This window comes from Mauremys reevesii, linkage group 13 (assembly GCF_016161935.1).
Source record: "Mauremys reevesii isolate NIE-2019 linkage group 13, ASM1616193v1, whole genome shotgun sequence".
Classification (NCBI taxonomy): domain Eukaryota; kingdom Metazoa; phylum Chordata; order Testudines; family Geoemydidae; genus Mauremys; species Mauremys reevesii.
Window position 1 is genome coordinate 23,531,689 of NC_052635.1, and position 25,313 is coordinate 23,557,001.

Sequence of the window (25,313 nt, forward strand, 5' to 3'; positions counted from 1 at the left end):
TCCAATGAGCCAACGGGAGGAACTCTGTACCGTTGGCTGGAGGCTGGAAGACACGGCACATCAGGAAATAGCACCACCAGGAGCATGTAACATGCACATATCCTAGTTTAAGAAACTCCTCACCACGAATTAAGTCATAAGGTGGCAGGGAGGAGTTAAGTCTAAGACTGTAAACTGGACCAAGACAAGGGGTGCGGGGGGGAGGGCAATGACAGGAAAAAGCTACAGCAGCTTAACCTCTCTGAATTTTCCTCAAAGACTGAACTGGTAATATCACACAATAAAAGTATGCAAAGAATTGACTGATAGTGTAATTGACTGATAATTCAGTAGCAACGTGGTATTTTAAATGCATCCATATTGGAGAGTTGGAGGTGAAACGTGCTTGTTTAATGCATTAAAATGTGTCACCAACTCAAGACCAAGCACATTCATTTTACTGGATTTCAACTGAGTCTTTAAAGGTTTCATACCTATGACAAAGCACGCTTGTTTTCAATGTAAATCAGTTTAAAGACTACTTCAGTGCACCCCAACAGCTCTGTCTCCCCCCTACTCCCCAGCCTCACTTCCAAAGAAGAATGCCCCGTACTATTTGTTAAAGAAAACAGGACTACAATACATATGTTACACAAGAGGCACTGATCCTGGTTTTATTCACTTAAAGACACATCCAACATTGGTTACAGCTCACTCTTCAAATTCAAAATGCTTTTAAGAAACGAGCTATAAAACCTTGACTTTAACTGCACTGTATTGTCAAGTAGTTTCCAAATAGCAAATAAAAATGGTTTACCAGCAAAACTGGATTTTATATTAGTATATATACAAATAAAGATTAAAAAACTCAGAACAGAAACCCTTCAATTTCAGCCTTAAAATGAGTCAGTAATACGGCCATCCACACTTCATTTACTAGGTGCATAGATACTATGGTTACATGCAGGGAAGCCATTCAACTCCCATCAAGCCACCAGCCTGCTGCTGCCGAATTACTCCCTAGACTGGCACTACACTTCAATTTTAGAGGTTAGTTATTCAAATAGAAACCATGTTTTGTAGGTGACAGTACTAAAATGGAAAGTATGCTTTCCTATTCCCAGCTAGTGTTTAAACAGTTTTAACTAGATTCTTAGGCAAGAAAACTGAAGAGAGCAGCATTTACTGCATGTACTAGACAGTAAGATATGAGTGTACAGCTGTGTGTAAGACCTACACTAAGTTCAGTGGGTTTTTTTTTTTAAATCAGTGTCAGAATTCTCTTTTCTAAAAATACCTTCTGCTAGTGGAGAAAGGTGCATGTCTTACACTATACCGCTTTTGTGTATTAAATCTGGAACCCAAAACACCTGCTAGTGTCAAATTTTAACTCAAGAGACTATTTTGACATTTCCATTGTAATGGAGCTAGTTTGCAATAAAACGTTACTGATATACCCTGTTCATTTTTGCTTCATTTAACTTGATTAGTTATTTAAAGCGGTGCAAAGCACAGAGCTAAGCGAGACGAGAGAGAGAAATTCACATAGGAGAATCTGTAAATTTAGTACAGTGACACTGTGAATGTTTACAATAGTTTACCAACTCACTAGGTGTACATTCAGTACCAACATGGCATCCAGGGCTGATCTTCTGAACTACCTAAGGGTTATGTTTTCTCCTTAATAAACTGTACCAAACTGTTCAGCGGCATTTAGCAGATAAAGTGTCCTTAATAGCTGTATGAACACAAACATTAAGGGAAGTTGACGCTGAACAGCTTATCACTTCGTAAGCCAGTTCTCATAGCAGCAAAGGATGAAAGTACAGGAGTAGTGAGGGAAAGTAACCAGGAATCCTTACATGTATTTAAAAAAAAAAAGTTTTCACATGGACATGACTATTATAGCCATTGGGCATCAGCCAGTATCTCTTTTGTATAATAACTAGTTTGTCTGTTCTAGCTATAGGCTCCCTAAAAAGGAGCTTGCTAAATGAAAAAAGGACACTCTGAAGTGTGTGCTTAAGTCTTATCCTGCTCTTTGGACATAATTCATTAACACAGTCTGCATGTAGTCATAGTAAAATTGTGTTCATGGCAATTGTCAGGTACAACTTAAGAGAAAAACTGGAGGAAAAATTCAAATGAAAGACAGTCACTGTTATAATAACTTTAATTTATCTTGCATTTTACAGAAGTCTATGAATGGATTAAAAAGCACCTCCTTTCCCATCACGTTTCTCTGACAGTTGGTAAAATATATTCAGTGAGCAAATGTATGTGAAAGCTTGAGGATCTGCATCTTGCAAGGATTTCACAGACCAACCAATCAAAAGCCAAATATCTTGGTATCTTTTACAATCTTGTTTTTTAATACAATGGTAAATCCACTCCGATTGTAAACCTGTCCAGTCACATCTCCCCAGAACACATTGCAAAATCCAGTGTCAATTAGCAAACTAGTTAGCTTTGGCACGGAGCTGCGCTCTCTTGCCTGTGACAGCCTGGAAACCAGTTTTGATGCTGGCAACAGAGCAGCGAGAATGGCAGGTCTCACACTGCAAGAAGTATAATCTTGTGTCCTTCTGTAGAATCGTGTCTGGTGACCGACACGTATGACAGGTAACATACTCCTCTGGAGAAAAGAAATGAAGTTGTAATTGAAAGGTACTGCATTAAGACATCACTGAAAGAGGCATCAAATCACTAGTAAATCCTACTTCAATCTTTTTTTAAAACATGACTACTATACCAACCTTTTGCAGTTAAGGAGTATCCCAGAAGTTGCATGTGGTTAGTACATGGACTTCAAAAGCAGAGCCAAGCTACTGATTATTATTAGTTCCTGTGCTAACAAGGTGTATGTTTTGCCTGCCTTGAACGCTGACACCAATGCTATAAAAAGTGGATTCTAACCAAAATCTTTTACTAGCTGCACATGCCTTCCCTGCTGAGGCAGCATTTCCAGATCTCAACATCTCTTGTTAGAAAAGCAGTGCTTTAAAAAGTCAGATCTGCATAGAAAGGGACTATCGAGCTAGAGGAGATGATCTCATGAAGCTTCCTTTGAACAGTAGTATACACATTTTATTGGTAAAATGATTTATGTGTACAACATACATTAGTCAGAGATCCCCGCTACAGTACCTCCATCAGCCCTTTGCCAAGGCAAGAAAGTCACTGAGACTGGCATGAAGCAATGCTACAATATTCTCACTAGCTTTCTCGCCATGTCTTCAGTCCATGGATAGAGCCGAACTAATGCCTCCCTCCAGTCCACTTGTTTATTGCTATAAGGACCAAGTAATCTATAATTACTCCATTATAACACCGTGAGAAAGACACGTATTCTTTAGTATCTCCAGCTGTGTAGGATTATCCTGACCAGAACTGGGCTGGGGTGATCTGTTTCTTTATACCAGTGACCCAGTTGAAAATAAAGACAGCCTTCTCATGTACAATTTGAAAACAGGTATCAAAATGCATCATAAAAAAAGATAAATGAATCAATGTAGGTGTAATGATTACTTCCATGTAAATGACACTGTACTGAATTTTAGTGGTCATAAGAAACTGAGCAAACTTTAAATGTACAAGACTGAGCAAGGATAAAAGGAATTTTCTAAAGATAACAGAGATGCTAGGAAGAGAAACTTGTAGGAGAGGGAATTGTACTTACTGATGTATCTTCTCAAAACATTTTCTATCTGTTTTTGTTGGAATCGTCCTTTGATTACAAGTTGGTTGTTACCATCTATTGAGCCACTAATTTAAAAGAAAAATGAATTCAATAATGTGCAAATCAGAACAATATTGTCCGTTCTTTACAACTTGATACGAGATCTGAAACATGGAATAGGTCAATTGATGCACGCTTGGGCACAAAGCTTCTTACTAAAAGCAATCTAATCAGCAAGATTTAATCTGTGCAAAAGAAACTGATGAAATTTCACTAATGGTCAGGGATTCAAAGTGCAACATCATCTAAGCATATATCCTGAATGCAATAATTATTGTGAATAAGACAGCTTAATTGGCACACCGGACGAAACCCAAAAATACTCAAGCTCTTCAATGGTATTGTGAACCTGGTACTTGTGCTGATCTGACAAACAGTCACTATAGCACAGTTCAGAGGAAGTTCGCAATAGATTGTTGTAATAGCAATAAGCAAACCATTTTTCTAGCCATGCTGATGCAAGCGAGAAAGAATGTTAGCAGTGATCTTTCAAACCAAGTTTTAGAAGCTTTTCTGTAAGATTAGTTTGAGGTGAAGGGAGCTCAATCCCTGAACTAATAGGCATTAAAAATTAGTCAGGTATTTTGTGACTAGGCTATTCAGTTCTCTGTATATCTACAGATAATAGCACTTAAGTCTAGTCATGCTTGTCTTTTGCAGACAGCTAGCGACTACTGTGCAATCTGAAAATGAATAAAACAACAAGTCATGCAAAATGCATCCATGAAGTGTTCTTTTATACTGTGATAGATGGTTTACTAACAGCACTGTTCGTTACAAACTCCTCCCTGACCTACCAGACCGACTTAACCACACACAGCATAGAGCAGCATTTCTCAAATGCGGCCACCAGGGGCTTTTTCTCATGGCCACAGCCTCCTGGGCAGTGATTGTGGGGCACAAAGCCTGCCCCTCTCTGGAGGGGTGCAAGCTGGAGGAACAGGCAGCCAGTGAGTTCCACACCTTCCCGGGGACAGTGGGATCGGGCTTCAGCCCTCGGGTGGCAGGTTCCAGCCATCAGGCCCCTGGCTGCATGGTGATGGGCTCTGGCCCCAAGTTCATAATTTGTCCCCAAGCTTGCTGGGGCTGAGTAAGTCTGTTGTGAAAAGTGGTATCTGTAGGTTTGTTAATATCACTTTTCACAGCACACTTAGTAGCTTGCAAGTCTAAAAAAAAGGCAATAGAAACAATAAGAAAAATGACAGGAACATTCAAGGCACCTTATTTGTGTTTCTATTCCGTTTAGGTCCAATAAAGAATAGAGACAACTGCACACTATTTTTATTAAGTCTGTTAAAAAACCCACACGCACTCTACAGAGATAGATTACAGTGATCTGGACATGTACCTGTGCATATTTATTTGTTTTTCCTAAAGTTAATTAAGTATTTTAGGGAAAATTGTCAGAGCAGCCACCAGCAAGAGTTGGTGGCTGCACTCTTGAGGCCACCAAAAATATGATGCGAGAACTCCTGGCATAGAGGCTCCTGAAGGGAGAGGAGAGTTACCATGTGGCATCTCCACTCACACCATTAGAGGGAGGAAAGCAGGCCCAAATATGTGCATCAGGACTGCCAAACCAAGGCACCCTTGGATAAGAAAAAAAGGGGGTGGGGGTGGGGAGGAAGGCACTTAAAAGCATAAGTACAAGCTACTTACCTTGTACCCAATTCAGCCAACAAAAATGCCAGGAGATGTTTTGGCTGACGATGCAATCTAAAAATAAAAGTAAAGTTATTTTTAACCTCCACCTTCCAGAAGAACTTGATATTTAAGAATCACAATTGATAAGAACATCTCAGAATGGCAAGCCTATAAAAGGTGTAGGCACAAACAGGGCTCTGCTTTTATCTCTGAAATAGCGCTAAGAGAATTATAGACTAGTCAGCCTAACTTCAATACCTGAAAAGGTACAGGAACAAATTATTAAACAATCAATTTATAAGCACCAAAAGAATAATAGAGTTATAGGGAATTGCCAGCATGGATTTGTCAAGAATGATTTATGCCAAACCAACCTAATTCCCCTTCTTGACAGGGTTACTGGCCTAGTGGATAGGAAACAGCAGAAGTGATATCGTGATTTTAGTAAGGCTTTTGACACAGTCCCACATAGGGTGACCAGATGTCCTGATTTTATAGGGACAGTCCCGATTTTGGGGGCTCTCTCTTATACAGGCTCCTATTACCCCCACCCTGTCCTGATTTTTCACACTTGCTGTCTGGTCACCCTAGTCCCACATGACATTTTCACAAGCAAACTAGGGAAATGTGGCATTGATGAAGTTACTATAAGGTGGGTGCACAACTGGTTGAAAGACTATTCAAAAAAGTCATCCCTGGTTTGCTGTAAAACTGGGACAGGACATCTAGTGGTGTCCCACAGGGGTCAGTACTATTCAATAGTTTCACTAATGACCTGGATAATGGAGTAAAGAGTATGCTTATAGAATTTACAGATAACACAGTGGCAGAGGCTACAAGCATTTTGGAGGACAGGGTTAGAATTAGGAATGTAAGAGTTTAACCGGTTAACCAATAGGCTTGATGCTTATTGGTTTTTGTTAACGGTTAAACTCCACCCACGGTCTGGGCTGCCGGCCCCGCATGCCCAGGGTTCCTCCAAGCTGCTGGCCAGCATCCTGGCACACCCAAGCTGGAGGGACCCCAGGTGCACCATGATGCTGGGCAGCAGCTTAGCCCCAGGCCCGGGGACAGCAGCAGAGCTCTGTGGAAAACATGGAGGGGTGGGGGGCTGCACCACACTCCCCCCCAAAGCTCCCCAGGGAAACCTTTAACTGTGTAACCGACATTTTAATCAGTTACATGGTTACTGTTTTAAACAATTAGAATTCAAAATGACCTGGACAAATTGGAGAATTGGTCTGAAATCAACAAAATTAAATTCAATAAAGACAAATTCAAATACTAGACTAAGAAAAGAAAAAATCAAATGTGCCACAACAAAAGGGGGAATAACTAGCTAAGCAGTGGTACTCCTCACAAGGATCTGATGGGTTACAAATTGTAGATCACAAATCGAAAGAGTCAATGTCAAGCAGTTGCAAAAAGGGCTCTGGGGTGTATTAACAGGAGTGTTGTACAGTAGAACCTCAGCATTACAAACACCTCAGGAATGGAGGTTATTCGTAACTCTGAAAAGTTCATAAATCTGCTCAAAACATTACGGTTGTTTTTTCAAAAGTTTACAAGTGAATATTGATGTAATGCAGCTTTGAAACTTTACTATGCAGAATAAAAGTGCTGCTTTCCCTTTTTTTTTTTAGTAATTTTCGTTTAACACAGTACTATATTTGCTTTTTTTTTTGGTCCCTGATGCTGATTGTGTACTTCCGGTTCTAAACGAGGTGGGTAGTTGACTAATCAGTTTGTAACTCTGGTGTTCGTAACTCTGAGGTTCTACTGAATATAAAAAACACAGAAGGTAACTGTCCCACTCTACTTGGCACTGGGGAGACCTCAGATGGAGTACTGTGTCCAATTCTGTCATTTACAATTTTAGTGATTAACAAATAGTTTAATATAGCTTTTTGCAAGTCCATGCAATCAGACAATCACTAACTATGCACCACAGGAAGGCCACAGTATTTCCTGCTTTGTGCCCCCAAGAGATCTTAAAAGCTGCCAAACTTACAGTTTACAGATATCTGTAAAGTTGACAAATGACGTTTTCTTGGTTCCTACTCTTACAACCTGTGGAGGTTTCATGACGAATTTTCTTTTTTCTCCAGCTACCATGTCAGGATTCTTTTCCCGCATTATGTTAAATACTCGATTCAGCAACTGCAGGAACAGACGTGTTTACATCAACATGCATTCCTTTAATAATTTGCCCTGCCATCCACAAAACGTTTTATATTGCTGTATTTTATGTCTAGAGATGTGTATAATTTCTCCACTACCATGGAACTAAGTGATATAGCATTTAAGATCATATTTCTGCAGGATTGAACTTCTAACAATGTACTTTTTCCCCAGAGTACTTTCAACTGCATGTTTAAAGCACCACACACACACCCCACTAAACTCATCCATTACAATTTTACATTCAACACGCACTTCGTCCAAAACATGGCAACAGCCATGAGTACCATTAGGCCTCCCCAATATGCTAATCTCTTCATGGGTCATCTTGAGGATGAATTTCTGGAGAAATGCACCACAAAACCAATGATATACCTGAGATACTTCAATTATATTTGCATCCTCTGGACAAGTGACCTAAACTCCCTCCGATTTCCATCGCAGCTTCAACAACCACACCCCTCCATTAAACTCTCTCTAGCACACTCCAACACTAGCATCAACTTCCTGGACACCACAATCAGCTTCAACAATGGAAGCCGACAGACAATCCAGATCACCCCGGCACACCAAGAAATCTGTACTCCACAGCCCAGCATTCAGATATACTTCTCTTGTGGAGTGTATTACATCATGGAACAGGCCACCCAAATACCCAAAGAGAACCTGCTGCAATATGGAAATAAAAACTCCTCCAACCACACACCCCTAGTTATCACCTACCATCCTACACTGGATCCCATACAGGGTATTATTAAACAGTTACAACCCATAATCAACCACATCCTGAAAGAAATCTTTCCTGACCCCCTCTTTTGGCCTTCAAATAACCCTCTCCCCCCAAACTTCTCCAAGCTCATCAAAAGCAAGCTCCCCACAGACAAGGAGACACCAACTCAAAGCAGCACCAGAACCTGCCAGAACAACAGACGCAAAACCTGTAGCTCTATCTCCACTGATAAGTGGATCAACACTTCCCACAAACACACCTTTTAAGATCCATGGGTCCTACATATGCCTACACAAAGCAATCACTCTCTGGCCTCTCAGTCCTCATCTTCACAATACCTTCAAAAGCCAAGCCTGGGAGCTTAAATTCATAACGTTGATGGATACTAAAAACCATGGACTGAAGAGACACTGGATTTATGGATTATTATAACAATATGTAACACACACACACACACACAAATTCTTCCCATCCCCCTATGACTAGAGAGGTGTTAACTGGCCACTTCCCCTGAATGGTCCTTGGAAATGTGTGTTAACTACTTATACTCAAAACTCTCTCTTCCACCTTGTATTTAGCTGTGACACCCAGAGTACATTTCCCAGACCTAAAGAAGAGCTCTGCATAAGCTCAAAAGCTTGTTTCTTTCATCAACAGAAGTTGGTCCAAAAAGGTATTACCTCTCCCACCCTGTCTCTCTAATCCTGGAACCAACAAGGCCACAACATTGCATATAAAAAGCCTTCTGACACTTAGTTTTTGCACTGTTTCCCCAAAATGACGTATTTTCCACTATCATGGGAAACAAATTTTTAATAATGGGCTCTTCAATCTACCAAACAAAAGGTATAACACAATCCAATAGCTGGAAGTTGAAAATAGACAAATTCAGACTGGAAATAATCTATACATTTTAAAAGAGAGTAATTAATCACTGGAATAGTTTACCAACATCACGATAGATTCACCATCACTGACAATTTTTAAATCAAGATCAGATGTTTTTCTAGAAGATCTGCTCTAGGAATTATTTTGGGGAAATTCTATGGCCCATGTTATACAGGTGGTCAGACTAGATGATCACAATGTTACCTTTTGGCTTTGGAATCTATGAATCTTGGTCTAAAATTTGCTCTTAGCATGCATAATACAAATTTGTTTAAATGATTATTGACCTTTCTTGAGGGAAACATTTATACTTTATAAATTAGTTAAAAAGTGTGTGCGCTTATTTCACAGGTGGGCACAAATCCCATAATTTGATCCACACAAATCCTTGTGTCTATGTGGACCCCAATGAAGTCAGTGGTGGAGCACGGGGGACTTCCCAGATGGATCTGATTGCAGGATCAGGTTCTTGTTTTGTATTTTTACAGCAATTTTGTGTTTCTAATTATTTTTGTTAATGTTTCCAGAAACCTTTGATCATATGTACTTAAGGATTAAGCTAGAAACAGAATATGTGGACAATAAATTAATTAGCATTGGTGTAGCTGGATTTGGGAAATAGTTGGAAAGCATTTTTAACTTTACCTCATCGTACGTGTAGTCCCTTTCTGAACCTGCCCATGCAGGTCCAGTATGAAAGCTAAAAGAAATTCCATCATCTTTTTTGCTGTCTTCATCCTCCAGAGCTGTGGGAAAGGAAAGTTGTTTGAGATTCATGAAGAACAAGTTGTTAAAAGAGGTGGACTTCTTGGACACAGTGCTAATGCTGTTTCTAGCAGCCTGTACAAGAAAATTCCCAAGAAATGCATGTTGTGAGCCGAAGTTTTCCTCCACACGTTGACGGATATGACCAGACTATAAACAAGGACCACATGGCTCCACCATTGAGATATTATTTTGCTGCTAAACGTTATAATAGAAAATCCCAAAACAAGGAGATGGCATTTTAACTAAAAAAACCTCTGCCTATTTAGGCAATAAGAATACTTTATTTGCAAGATTACCCACTTTCAACAGCAGCAAAAGCCAGGACTTAAACTTTTGGTAAGTTGGTTTTACCTTCATCCTTTTCCAATATTTCATCTTCATCTGGAAACTTCACATTCTTCTTCTTTTTCTTTTTGTTGCCAAGCATGATATCAAGGTCATCTTCTGGTTCCACCGGCTCTTGCAAATCACCTTCAATTTTTAAATCCTACAAAAGAAAAAACAAAATAAATCAGACAGAACATATGAAAATGACACCCAACATAGCATGCTGGAAGTGAGACAGAAAATCCTTAGCAGTTCTTAAATATGACAGATTTAAATTTGAAGGAGAGATCTAGATTATGCTAAAGGCAGATGACCGACATTCCCTTGTTAGTTATACTATTGAGATGGAATTTGGGGCCAGATTTTTAAATGCACAACTTTGCATACATAGCTGGGGTGCATCTTCTGGTGCACATGTGCAAATCAGCATTTGTGGATATAGAAGTCTAACCTTTATTTTTTTAAGAACAGGGTTTATTTTATTCCCTTGGATTGCTGAACAGTTTAGATAACATGGGGTCACGTGACCAACTATGGCCATTCCCTACTGCAGCCGGTTAGTAGGTTTTGAACTACTGACCAGTACAGGGTCACTTAGCACCTTTGACTTATTAGCGGCTTCCAGCCACACTGACACACAACCAGGGCAAGAGATCCCATGTGTCAGAGAAACTGAAGGCAAAGTTTTCCTCCAATCCTGCTCTTGCTACATATAAAGAAGTTTTTGAATGTGTAAAGAACACAGAATAACAGAGCTTAGATATGCTGTGAAGGTCAGAAGGGAAGTTTTTTCCCTTAGGGTAGAGGGCAGAAAAATGTGTATATTGTGTAGCACATATCCTTGCTCTGCTGCTCTTCAGGCTTATCAGCCATGCTTAAATGAGATATATTACCTGACAGATTTACAAAAACAGGAGTCAAGAGTAAAAATACCACACACTCTTCCTAGAGTCCCTAAAGTTACACCCAATGTTTAAAGAAACCATGAGGACCAGAAACAAAGATTTTACAGGGGAAACTGTTAGCCCTTCATTTGAAAAGTTGACCTTAGGTGAAACGTAATGCACATGGCTTCTGGCATTATCCACGTTACTTTTCTCAAATCAAAAAACAATAATGGAATTATAAACCTGAACACCAGATTGGAGGGGTGTGTGTGTATATACATACACATTTATTTTACAGGATTACATCTTTAGAATGCTTACTAAACACTAACTCGCCCCTTACGCCTTGCATAGAAAAGAACATTGTAAAAGAAGTATATTCAGCTAGTCCCAAGTGTACATAACGGGAACATTGTATATCATTTAATAGTGATCCATCTGGCTAATTAAGATGACTGACTGCCAAGGAATTCCTGAACTATCAATCTTAAAAGAATGGAAGAGTGAGATGCAGGCACAGGACAAGGACACAGATGGATGAAGAAAGGGAGAATTTTCAGTAAGCCCAACTTGGTTTAATTATACAAACTAGGTCATATCCTTATAAACTGACCTTTATGCCCTCTTCTGCTTCATCTATATCAAATATCTTTTTTGTTTTCTTCTTTTTTTTCTTTTGGTTGAAGAAGTTTAAGTCATCCAGATCATCTGATGCATCTAAAAAATCAGAAAGTTGAAAAGACCAGGATTAGCAATCATGTTACCAGTTTAGCAACTAATGGTATGTGTCTACATTGCAATACAAACCCATGCTTGAGCCTAACCTCCCCCCCGCCCCCCATTTCCCCCTCATCTACACTGCAGTTGCGCTAACTCAGGGCTTGGACCCATGGTTCCAGGACCCTGTAGGGCTGGAAGGTCTGAGCTTGAGTTTTGAGTTAAGCCAGGACCCAGAGTACAAACCCTATTGTTTTGCTGTGTAGACACAGCTGCACATGACTCAGGTCCCAAGAGTCAGCTGAAGTATCCCACCATTTCATGGGACAACTTCCTTAGCCCTCTCTATGCCAACAATCTGCAATCCACTCTTGAAAATGGAAACCACCCCCCCCCCACACACACTTTTGCCAATGTCAGCAGCTTAAGTCAGTGTGTTAACCCATTATCTTCTGATCTCCAACCTGCAAGTGCACTATCAGAGAGCCTCCTGGATTTGTAATGGAGAGCAAACTGATCAAGCCTCTTCCTGGTAACATGCAGGGCGGGCAGTACATTTTCCCCTCCCACAGTGCACCACAGTCCTAGGGCTAGAGCAGCCACGTTTGTTTTTTGTTGTTTTTTTGGGGGGTGAAGTGGGGGGCGGTGTGGAGGTGAAAGCGAGAGAGAAAGGGGAGGGAGGTGTGTATTAGAGATTCTGGGATATGGTTACTTTGACTGAGGTCTGCACACTGCAGTGTGGATGCCAGCGCCCCAGGTTTGAGCACCTATTAGAAAACTCTTAACATAGGGTTAAAATAAAATGGGGATGCTCAAGCCCATGGTTCCCTAACATGGGTCAACTGACTCAAGTCTCACTAACCCTGGGCTTAAACTGCAGTATAGACATACCCTAAGTATTCTGGGTTCAGATATGGATTTTCAAAAACAATACCCCTGAAAGACTTAAAGGGACACCTACTCACTAGGATAAACTAGTCAGGTTAAAAAAAATAGCTAGTTTAGTAGGTACAAGTGCTACACATGCCACAGAATACCCCTTGACAATTTTTGTGGCATACAATCACGTTTTCCTATTTATTTTAAATATTTTTTCCATCTTCCCTGTTGCTGTTCCTCACACAAGGGGAAACTGACCACAGAAAGGAAAATTTGTGCTTCTGATAGAGAAACTTGACTTCACAAAAAAATATGGAAAAGAGATAAAATTGCCTTTTCAATCATTTTAGGTGTTACAAGTACCAGGTTAATTTTACACATAAATGTGATTTTAAGTTAGTAATGTCCCTTCAGTTTACTTCATGTTATCAGTCATCTCAATATGGCTAACTTCAGTTAAAGTGAGTCGAATACAACTGCAAGTTATTTCTTGCAAGATCTTGAAGAGTACAATATTGGATTAACTGGCTATTGTCATTGACCAGGACACCAAGAAAAACTTGTCTTGCAATGATTTTGAGTATTTCCCCTCCTAACTTTTACTGTTACTCCGAAATTATTGCAACTGCTTTTTGGTTCTACATTAAATGGGCTCAGAATACAAAGAACTAGAACTATAATACAGCAGACCACAAGAATTTTGGCAGTTTTTAGAGCACCTCTCAATTTTGTTCATGACAAAGACTTCAGTTGCAGTGGAGAAAGCGGAGTTTTTGTAAATTAAGACACCATTTTGCTTACAGGAGTACAGCAGACAAGCTCAAGAAGGAGAGAGAAGAAATCACTTTTACATATTTGTGTTACAGCAGTACCTAGAAGCCCAATCAGAGCCAAGGCCTTATTGTGGTCAATTGTCTTCATGTACTTGTACATAGCCCTTGCCCTGAGGACACACAGCTGGGAGCCATGTTTTGAAGCTGCCAACTGAAATGTTTCACTATACCTTTCTTCCTACTGTCCTCTTCATCAGCTTCTATATCTTTGTCCTCTGTTGGTTCTGGTTCTACTTCCTTTGTTTCTGACAACTGTGTCTCTTCTGCTTGTGTCTCTCCTCCTTCTTCATCCAGCATGAAGGGCTTCTTCTTTTTCTTCTTCTTCTTGCTCATAGTGGGATCAAAAATCATCTGTAAAAGTCAAGTGTTCATTAGCAACATTATTTACCATCATTTAATTTGTTACAGTACAGGGGCGGCTCTAGGCTTTTTGCTGCCCCAAGCACGGCAGGCAGGCTGCCTCTGGCGGTTTGCCTGCGGGAGGTCCGCCAAAGCCGCGAGACCAGCGGACCCTCCGCAGGCAAGCCTGCGGGAGGCACCCTGCCTGCCGCCCCCCCGCGGCTTGCTGCCCCAAGCACGTGCTTGGCGTGCTGGGGCCTGGAGCCGCCCCTGTTACAGTAGCACCAGCAGACTTTATGCAGGTTACTTTGAAAGAGGCCATCGTACAGCACTCTTTTCAGCTAACTCAGTAGTCCTTAGGCTTTGGCCCAAAGTGGGAGTATGTCTATACTATAACTGATGGTTATGTTTTAACTTAGTTAGCTGATAACTAGTCCAAGTTAACATGACTCCAAATGCTTGTTTAGAAGCATGATAAATGTTTGTCCCAGGACAGATCTCTAAAGTAACCTTTTATTCTAGTACTGAGGCTCTTCGGTTTTGTCTACACTTCGTGAATTTTTTCAAAAGTTTCCAGCCATTTTAACACCAGTTCACCTAAGTTAAATCAGGATTTAAATCACCCATGTGTAAAGCCTCAATTTAAATAGATTTTAATAAACTTTTCCATCTGTACTTCAGTTATTTTCTACAGTAAGGTGAATTATCATTGGGTGATATAACCACTAAATATGTTGATTTATAACTAAATAAAGCATTTACACTAAATTTGGTGCATCTTTTTGCTACCTAGTGACGAGGTACATGATGAGGGCTCCTGGCGTCAGAGATGGAGTCCCAATGCCTGTGAGGTCTCTGCTAGTCTCTTGCACCCAGTAGCACAGCCCCTATATCCGCCACAGATCAAGCCCTTAATATGGCACATGACTTACTGTGCCATATTTATAGAGCTTGACCTCAAAAGTTAGAATTAAGAGAACATCTCTCTTTACAGAGAAAAGCAATCTTTAACTCAAAGTGTTTAACAGAGACTCATGGATTCAGCAAACTTATTTATTTAAATGTTCTGTGATTACAAGTGGTTTAGTCCTTAGCACATTTTGTATTAAATTCAGATTTCATTTTAAACAGGTTTATTTTTAAAAAGAAAAACTTATAATTTTAAACAAAATAAAAAAATCTGATTTAAATAAAAAACATCTATTTTTATCAACCCTGAGTTCAGCTGAACAGGTATTAGAGTTGGGAGCCTTAGGGTAGATTGGCCTCCAGCTGCATTTCCATTTAAGGAGGGTTTCCTTCACTGCAGTAAATCCACCTCTCTCAGAGGTGGTAGGTAGGGCAACAGAAGAATTAATTTATCAACCTACTGGTGTCTACACCAGGAATTAGGTCAGCTTAACTATGTCTCTCAGGGGTGTGAATTTTTCACACTCCTGAGCAACGTAGCTAGGCTGACCTATGTTTTAGGTAAAGCAGACCTCTGTCTGAGAAAGGTTACATTCATGAGGTGCTGAACCTGTGTCAGAGGCTAGAGAATTTTTTCCAAAAAGTGTCACTAGAGTAGACAAGGCTTACATCACTCACTCCTCAGTTACCTGTTATTTCTATTCTTCAGCTTCAGTTATCGCAGCAAGGTTATTACTAAGAGTATGTCTACACTGTAACGTATGCCAAGAGTTAGTGGGACTTGTTCCCTAACACAGGTCAGTTGGTCCATGGGCTTGAGCGTCTCCATTGTGTTTTAACACCGTGTTAAGACTTGTCTAACCCATGCTAGCACCTAGGGCTCAGGCATCCATGTTGCAATGCACAGACTTGAATCGAAGTAACCATATCCCAGCATCCCAAGGACCCCATCCCCTGCCCCTCCCTGAAAAGTGGCCGCTCTAGCCCACGGTTCCCTAACACAGGTCAGCTGGTCAAGTCCCACTAACCCCATGGTGCAGTGTGGGGAAACTTTACTGCCTGCCCTGCACATTACCAGGAAGCAGTTTGCTTTGCAAAAGGCTTGATCAGTTCACTCTCCACTATAAACCCAGGAGTCTCTGTCTGATAGCATACTTACAGATCATTGATCGGCAGAGACTAGGGAAAGGGATAGCTCAGTGGTTTGAGCATTGGCCTGCTAAACCCAGGGTTGTGAGTTCAATCCTTGAGGGGGCCATTTGAGGATTTAGTTGGGGATTGGTCCTGCTTTGAGCAGGGGGTTGGACTAGATTTCCTGAGGTCCCTTCCAACCCTACTAATCTAATCTATGGTTAACACTGACTTGAGCTGCTGCTGGCAAAGGGGGATGGCTTCCATTTTCAATAAAGTGGATTGCAGATTGTTGGGATAGAGAGGACTAAGGAAGTTGTCCCATGGAATTGTGGGTTACTTCTTGGCTGACTCCTGGGACATGAGTTAAAAACAGGGCTGTGTCTATACTGCAAAGCAATAGGGCTTGTACCCTGGGTCTCAGCTTAACTTGAGCTCAGACCCTCCAGCCCTGCAGGGCCTGGGGTCCTGGGTTAGAGTAATTGCAGTGTAGATGCAAGGGGAGGGCTAGGTTTGAGACCAGGCTCACACTGGAATATGGGCATACCCTAAAAGGAACACAACACTCTAAAGACAGGCTTGAGCTCAAATACTTCTAGCAAGGAGTGATACAGGCAAGGTCCCTCCACCAAAAATACTTGTCTCTGGCGCCTAACCTTTGGTACTTTGATTCTGCATCCCTGACAAACAGTTGTTACATGTACAAAAATATGATCGCAACCTAAAATATTTATATGACCTCAATTAATTAGTACTACAGCCTCTGATGCTCTTTGGTGAATTTATCCTAACACCACCCTTGTGAGACAGAAAGGATTATCATCCTTATTTTATAAATGGGGAACTGAGGCACAAAGAAACTATGTGGTTTGCTGAAGGTCACAGAAGAAGTCTGGGGCTGAAGAGGAAACTAAATCCAGTCTCCCAAATTCCAGACTAGTGTCCTCAATACTGAGCCACCCCCTTAATCTCTTGCATCTGAGGACCATGAGTATTTGGTATAACCACACAGTTTGTTTTTTAGAAAGCTTACATACTAAATTTCCATCATACTTTAATGTTTTGCCTCTCCATTTAATCCTGACTTTATAGACTGGCAGACCAAACAGCCTATCATTTTGTTGCTCATGGGTATCTACCCTACTATTAAATGTGACAGCATCACATACAGGTTGAGGCCACTGATGCAACAACCCAGTAAGATAGAGTTCATTCACGGCCTTGCCCTAGTAAGTAGCACGGTCAGAACCAGCAACGTATTATGTTAGTGAGTTTTGTTGCCTTGTAACTTAGTTATCCCAGCAGATCTACAAATTAAGATTTTTATACTTGTGTATTCAGCTACTAACCTCACTTATGTTATTCCAGTAAGATAATGGTTATCCAGTATTTCTTTTCATGGACCTACCTCTTGTCAAAAAAATTTATTCTCCACTGCTCGGTGGCCACTTTTCCAAATCCCTCATTGCCTGGGTCTCAACACATTTAATTATGCAGGCAGTTCACAGAGCACTGTGCTAAGCTACTGAAGTGAGGAAGACTTCACATGTTGGCTATTATCTGAAGTATAGGCAACATACAGATACCGCATGTGCGCTGCAGGTACATGAGAGTGAGGACTGAAGTTCTCAAACTACGAGCTTTTTAAGTGTTTCTGTATAACTGGCTAATAAATTCTGTGCTTGAATGTTTGCACATTCCAAGCCTTTGTAAACTGTACTTCTCCTCTAGTAGTAGTATTAGGCAATACACACTCGTGAATCATTCTCTCCGCCTTGAAGTGCACAATATATTTGAAAATGTAGAACATCCAAAAATATTTAATAAATTTAAATTGGTATTCTATTGTTTTTCTATATTTTCAAATATATTGATTTTAAATATAACACAATACAAAGTGTACAGTGCTCACTTAATATGTTTATTACAAATAAAAATAATGTTTCGATTCACCTCATACATACAAGTACTGTAGTGCAATCTCTTTATCATGAAAGTGTAACTTACAAATGTAGATTTTTTTGGTTATATAACTGCATTCAAAAACAAAACAATGTAAACTTTAGTGCCTACAAGTCCACTCAGTCCTACTTCTTGTTCAGCCAACTGCTAAGACAAACAAGTTTGTTTACATTTAGAGGAGATAATGCTGACTGCACCTTATTTACAATGTCACCTGAAAGTGAGAAGAGGCATTCATATGGCACTTTTGTAGATGATGTTGCAAGGTATTTACGTGCCATACATGCTAAACATTCATATGTCCCTTCATGCTTCGGCCACCATTCCAGAGGACATGCTTCCATGCTGATGACGCTTGTTAAAAAAATAATGTATTAATTAAATTTGTGATTGAACTCCTTGGGGAAGAATTGTATGTCTCCTATTCTGTTGTACTCACATTCTGCCATATATTTCATATTATAGCAGTCTTGTTTGATGACCCAACACATGTCCTTTTTAAGAACACTTTCACAGCAGATCTGACAAAACGCAAAGAAGGTGCCAATGTGAGATTTCTAAGGACAGATACAGCACTGGACCCAAGGTTTAAGAATCTGAAGTGCCTTCCAAAATCTAAGAGGCGTGAGGTGTGAAGAATGCTTTCAGATGTCTTAAAAAAGCAACACTCCAATGCGGAAACTACCGAACCCAAACCACCAAAATAGAAAATTGACCTTCTGCTGGTGGCATCTGAGTCAGATGATGAAAATGAACATGCATTAGTTAACTCTGCTTTGGATCGTTATCGAGCAGAACCCGTCATCAGCATGGACACATATCTTCTGGATTGGTGATTGAAGCATGAAGGGACATATGAATCTTTAGCACATCTGAGACATAAATATCTTGCGATGCCAGCTACAACAGTGCCATGCAAACGCCTGTTCTCACTTTCAGGTGACACTGTAAACAAGACGTGAGCAGTGTTCTCTCCTGCAAATTGTAACCAAACTTTTTTGTCTGAGTGATTGGATGAAGTAGGACTGAATGGACTTGCAGAAAGTTTTGCATTATTTTATTTTTGAATGCAGTTATTTTTTGTACATAATTCTACATTTGTAAGTTCAACTTTCATTATAAAAAGATTGCACTACAGTACCTGTATTAGGTGAACTGAAATATACTATTTCTTTTGTTTTTTACAGTGAAAATATTTGTAATCAAAAGTAAATATAAAGTGAGCACTGCACACTTTGTATTCTGTGTTGTAATTGAAATCAATCTGAGAATGTAGAAAACACCCAAAAATATTAAAAGAAACAATAATAGAATACCATTTAACAGTGTGATTAATCGCATGATTAAATTGCTTGACAGCCCTACTTATGACTAAATTTAATGAGGATATGTTGTAAGACACCAGAAGCAAACCCTTTGTAGCTTCTCAGACATAAATACAGGGCCAAACTCAGTCCTGTCCCATTGTTTGTTTTGCCTGGCCAGAAACCGCTCACATCTCCCCACCTGGAGATTCCTATAGTTTGGGAGATTCTGCAGCAGGCATCAAGATGCTATAGGCATCATGGCAGGGAAAGTCATGCACAGCCAAGCACACCGCACTGTGGCTCTTTCCAGAGGGGAGAGCATCCTTTGGGGGATATGTAAATGAAAGTTTGCTTACATCCTCCAGGATTTCTTTTAAGACACAGGTTTGTTTACGTGAATAAGGGGAAACCCAATCATGTACTATGACTTTTACTATCAAATACAAGTTAGGCTACAGAGTCATCCATTCAAAACTTCCCAGCAGTAATTCAGCAAGCTCCACCAGTGGTATCAATGGTGGAAAATGTACTGTGGATTTAGAGCATTTAGACATTTGTCCCCATATCATGTAACATTATGCTAAGCTACAAAGTTTGCTTATGTAGATCCAACCTAAGAGGCTTAAATGGATTGCAATGGAGTTTGTCATTTCAAAAGGAGACAGCTGTATCAACCTTTCGTAAAGCACCTGAATAGTAGAGATGGGTACAATAAAAACAAACATTATTGGGAAGACTCATGGCATAATACAAGTTTCAAATTATGCTGCTAAAGAGGCACCTGTGAAGCTCATGAGTCAAAACGGAATGAGAGAAAGGCAGGAAACTTAAGATTTCTATCCAGAATAAAAACAATGCTAGATTCATGGGCAGAAAAGGTGTGGTTGTAATCTGTAGGGAGATTTGGCTATATAAACAAAATTCAGAAGTAGCCTTTATCATGTGCGGATATCTGAAGGTGGGGAAAAGATATTCCACATGCAGAAATACCCTAGCCCTATGCTTCAACAGTTACATATCTGTTCTTGCATTTAAATTTAATCTATTACATGCATCAAAGGAGTGTAAAAACAAATTTAAGAGAAACCAGTACAACTTTCTTGTTTAGACAATGCCTAAGCCAAGCATTCAGAGTGACAGTTATCTTTGCTGCCATCTTTTTTCCCAAGCAATATCCCCTGCACCTAAACTTCCTATTTAATGCACATTTTAAAAAGTACCTCAATCTTTTCTCTCCCCCCACAGGCTTCACTGCACTTTTTTTTTTTTCGTGTTTTCTTTATGGTGCACCTTTTCCTGTATTGTTTGCAGCATAGTTATTATTTGTATCACCCACGAGCTCCAATCAGGGACTGCAATAGGAAGCATGCAAACACTTACTAAAAAGGCATTCACTGTCCCATAGAGATTCCTCGTTTCCTGCTCTCTCCCGCCACTTAAATATTTAAATAGTAGTAGCACCGAGAGACCTTATTAGAAAAGGCCAACTTCCAAAGCTGGTTTACCAAGGAACGCCACTACAAGCCCAGCAATCACAGGGATGCCAAAAGATTCAATGGGATGATGATTGCCAGTGAGGGATCTAACTAAATATCCAGCCAGACCACATTAAGGATCTAGCCAGGGATTGATCCCAGTGGCACTCATCTGCAAGTTGGCAACATCCTATTTGAATTTGCTATGATAATGAGTACCTAAAGATCTTAACCCAATGATTCTCAAACTTTTTTTTACTGGTGACCCCTTTCACATAGCAAGCCTCTGAGTGTGACCCCCCCTTATAAATTAAAATTTTTTTAATATATTTAACACCATTATAAATGCTGGAGGCAAAGGGGGGTTTGGGTGGAGGTTGACAGCTCGCGACCCCCGATGTAATAACCTTGTGACCCCCAGTTTGAGAACCCCTGTCTTAACCAGACTGCTCCCATTGTCTAGGCACTGCACAAACAAAATGTGACTGTCCCTGTCCCACAAAACTTACAACCTAAAAGCCACTCACATCATTCTTTCCCTATGCTGCTTTATGTACCACCTCCTCTATTCTTTTCTACCCCATTTCTCCTTCCATTTTCCACCCCATTTTCCCCCCAATGCCAATGTCTACGTTACCATGTAAACCAACCCAACAACGTAGCTGAAGCAAAAGTAGCTTAGGTCAACTTACTGCAGTTTCTACACTGCACTGGGTCGACAGACACTCTCCCATCGACTTACCCTTACTCTTCTCATTCGAGTGGAGTACTGGAGTCAACTGGAGAGCGATCTGCAGTCGATTTAGTGGGTCTTCACTAGACCCGCTAAATCAACCCTCAGTGTATCGATCATCAGCACATCAAAGCGGTAGTGTAGACAGAGCCAAAGTCTTTCAACTATACTAATCTCTCCTAATTCAGACCATCTTTCTCTCCCCTGTCCAATCCCACTGATCCCCTTCTCAAAATAAATAAATAAAACGTATAAAATAAAAAATTCAGAGCCCTCGTAACCAGCAAAAAGTAAATCTACTTAGAGACAATAGAAAAAGCGAGGGTCCCACTGTCCAAAGGCAACATTCAGGTGAGAAGACAATGCAATTCCCAAATTGCAGGGAATGCAGAACATACTGGGATTCCTATGACAGTGCTGTCACTGGACCCCATGCCATCTGGTTAGTAAATATGAAGACGACCCTCTGCCACACACACTATCATTCCTTCCAACGAAGGGCCTCTCAACACTGCAAGAGTGGGCTAGTATCCTATGACTTCATCACACGCTGGCTGCTTCAACTGGGGCACATTCCTGCTACCATACTTATCCCCTAGTTTTAGTTGAGTTCTTCTTCTGTGTGAACAGCTCCAGTACTTGCCTCTGTCGCTAGCTTTGTCAGTTTCAGTGCTCCCCACAGAATTCTGTATAGCACAAGTTTAAACAGACTAGCAACTCGGGAGTTTTCACTTTGTTGCAGCTTGCAAGAGTTTTAAGCTACCAGTACAGGCACTAAAACTGTCCTAGACTCAGGCAGATATTACACTGGTTTACGCTCAAGTCACACCTGTGTAGACTCCAAGTTTCATGCAGGTCTGTGTAACACTATGTCAATAATTGAATGACAATTTGCATATTTACAATGTTACATAAATAACTTTAAAATCGTATTGATGAAAGGTACAGGACTATTTGATCTCTGATGAAGGGAGTCACCTTCATCTACTGGGCAGCAGCAGGGCAAGTTTCATGCACACTACTTTGCTAGGGCTAACAGGGACAGTTCATCTCCATCACGGATGCAGTTCTGGCCTCTGTCAACCTGTCACTTAGTGCAAACCATGGTGGAAAATTTGTGATAGGCGAGGACCTCAATATGAAATGAGTATGAGGGTATCACATATACACTGGATGGGAACGATTTTTCATGCCTGGGCTGGGCTGGATTCAAACTGGTGACTGGCTCTACAACTCTGATAATGTTCTGGATCATCCAGTCCCCAAATAAGAACTACTGACACACCTTCAGGAATGAAGCTTCCTTTCTTTGTCAGTGGGTCACAACTATTTGTGAGACAGCAGTGGAATGTTTAGCATCAGGATTCCTGGGTCCGATTCCTGGCTCTGGGAGCAAACTGTGATCTAGTAGCTAGAGCTGTGGTTACAGCAGGCTAGTTAAGCATATACATTTGGTACACTGATTCTAAAAGGCAGAGTGGATAAGACTTAACTCTGTCATATTGGAGACCTGGGTTCTATTCCCAGCTGTGCTTGAAGTTAACTAAGGGGGGCACCACAAAGTATCTTGTTTGTAAAATGAGGGAACGATAGTTGCCTGTCTCCCAGACTAAGTGTGTGAGGCCCTAGTCAGTAACAAGGATTGTGAACCACCCAGAAATATTAACAGCACTCAGTAGAAAAGGTAAGATCAAAACTCATTGCCTCCTGGTTTCCAGCCCAGTGCATCTTCCCACAGGCCAAAACATGAGATTCCCCTGCTTCCCCCTCACCAAACGATGCAAGCAGATGTGACAGGGCTGCCAAATGAAAGCATCGGGGGGGGGGGGGGGAGATGGGGCCACTTGTCAATTCTGCATCTGGAAGATTCTCTTTGGAGCCACAAGGGCTAGATAGTTACGTTTTCCTAAACAATAGTTTAGGCGCTTGCAAATGTAATGCTACTTGCTTATGAAAATTTCCTACATGGTATAGACTGCTAGTATTTTCAGATCCTGATATTGATTATACATGGAAACAATGAAACTGACTAAACACATCAGAGTGCTGTTAAAGGCATAAAATACAAACTGAAAAAGTACATCTAACTTCCAGTTAGTGAGCTTAGGTCTTGCCTACACTTTGAATTAGCCCCTATTTGAACCACTGGTGTAGCTCATGGTCTTCAATGGTCATTTGGCCCCTGTTTGCATCAGTCAGAAGCCAGTAAATTCTGGAGTATTTTGAGTGGGAAGCTAGCCTTGCCCTGGAAACAGGGGTTTCAATGGGAGTGGTTCACCCGCCACTCAATTGTAGCTTAATCTTCATTTTTTTTTAAGCAGTTAAAGAGAGACAAACTGAGTTGCACACATACATCCTCCTAGCATGGACAGTCATATTAACATAAAGGTACTTTATATCAGCATAATTTATTCCCATACAGGAATGGGAATAAGCTATATCAGGTAAACACATCTTTATACCATAATAACTGTGTCCACACAAGGAACTGAATTGGTGTAATTATATTGGTAAAAAACTAACACCAGTATACAAAATAATTATGCAAGTACAAATAGTGTATGTAGACCAGGCCTAAATAGGTGTTCTTTAAGTATTAAAAGGAGGAAGATTAAGGTGCTACTGACTAAAGGAAAGCTCCTTCCCCACTCCACTCACACCATTGCAACCCCTCTGCAAATAAAGTCGTCTTTCCCTCCCAGAAAAAAAACCAGCAAAAGCACTACAAAAAAACTGAGTGTTATTTCCTTGTTATTAACTGATGCAAGCAGGAGCAACACCACATTCTTCTAGGCTCTAGTTTTCATCAATCAACAGTCAAGAACTGCTGTTGGTTTTTGGCAAGTGAAACCAACTTTGTTTGGACCACATCAAAACAATATAGCTATTCTCCTCCCCTTTAAGCTATAATCACTATTACTAGTGTTATAAAACTCACCCACTGACAAACTGCTGGGGTGGGTGAGAAGCAGCACTTGGCACTAGAGAAAATATCCTTGTCAATCGCTGCAAGTTATCCAATGACCGGGCCATATCTCATCTACACAGACTAGTAGCCAGCCAGGGTCTGGAGTCCAGTTTCTAAAATTCCTCCTCCTCCCCCCACCCCCGTGCTTTTCTGGGAAAGGAGACTACTTAATAGACAGAAACAACTAATTTTTCGTTAGCATCTCAGGGATCCAGAGAGAAAACCCTCCCTCCCCGGGAGTGGTACCCCCTCGTCCAGGCAGGCTCCCACCCCCACACCGCTCCCGCGCAGGCCTGAAGCCTCCATTCCCAGCAGAGGCCCGAGCCCACCATGCAGCGCCGAGGGCCGTCCGCACAAGCGCAGCCCCCGCCTCAGTCATCCTCCCACCGCCTGAGGAGGGTGACCTCCCCTCCCCCCAGCAGGCGAGGCCAAGCCCCCTCCGACCCGCCAGGCCCCGCTCCCCCACACCCAGCAGGGGCCGACGGAAGAAACACAGGCCCGCTCCGGCTCTCTCACAAGCCCGGGACAGGTCCCGCGCGGAGCGACCCGCGCCCGGCTCAGCCCCGGCCCCTCTCTGCTCCAGCACAGGCCTCAGGCCCGGCTCCCACACATGGCGGCGGCGCAGGCCTCAGGCCCGGCTGCCCACATGGCGGCGGCGCAGGCCTCAGGCCCGGCTGCCCCTCACCTCGTCTCCCGACATGGCTGAGGGCCGGGCTCGCACAGCGCGCTACGGAATCGGAGGAGGGTCAATCGCCGAAGCCGGTCACTACGACGCCGCTCACGGAGCCAGTCCGTCGCCTCCCGGAGGTACTGCAGCCACCGCCGGGCTCAGCTCAGCTCTCTTGCATCAGCAAGCGCACAGAGCGGCCGGGCCCCGGATGTACGCAAGCGCAGCAAGCTCCCCCAACCCGGCCGCA

General features: G+C 41.5%; 1 protein-coding gene across 1 annotated transcript; it reads right to left on the reverse strand.

The window, feature by feature from the left end:
* Positions 1-621: 621 nt before the first annotated feature.
* EIF2S2 (eukaryotic translation initiation factor 2 subunit beta) lies at positions 622-25,313 on the reverse strand. Its single transcript, XM_039498808.1, has 9 exons — positions 25,082-25,313; positions 13,743-13,923; positions 11,757-11,860; positions 10,281-10,416; positions 9,807-9,907; positions 7,374-7,522; positions 5,378-5,434; positions 3,659-3,744; positions 622-2,614 (listed from the first exon to the last, which is right to left on the reverse strand). Exons 1-9 carry the CDS (start codon positions 25,094-25,096, stop codon positions 2,439-2,441), a joined length of 1,005 nt encoding a protein of 334 aa, XP_039354742.1. The 5' UTR covers positions 25,097-25,313; the 3' UTR covers positions 622-2,438.

Excerpts from the sequence above, each read along its gene's own strand:
- EIF2S2 (XM_039498808.1), bottom strand. Across the intron at positions 10,417-11,756 it reads AAGCAGAAGAGGGCATAAAG|GATTTAAAAATTGAAGGTGA; the intron begins GTCAGTTTATAA and ends TTTCTTTTGTAG. Across the intron at positions 7,523-9,806 it reads GGGACTACACGTACGATGAG|TTGCTGAATCGAGTATTTAA; the intron begins GTAAAGTTAAAA and ends CTGTTCCTGCAG.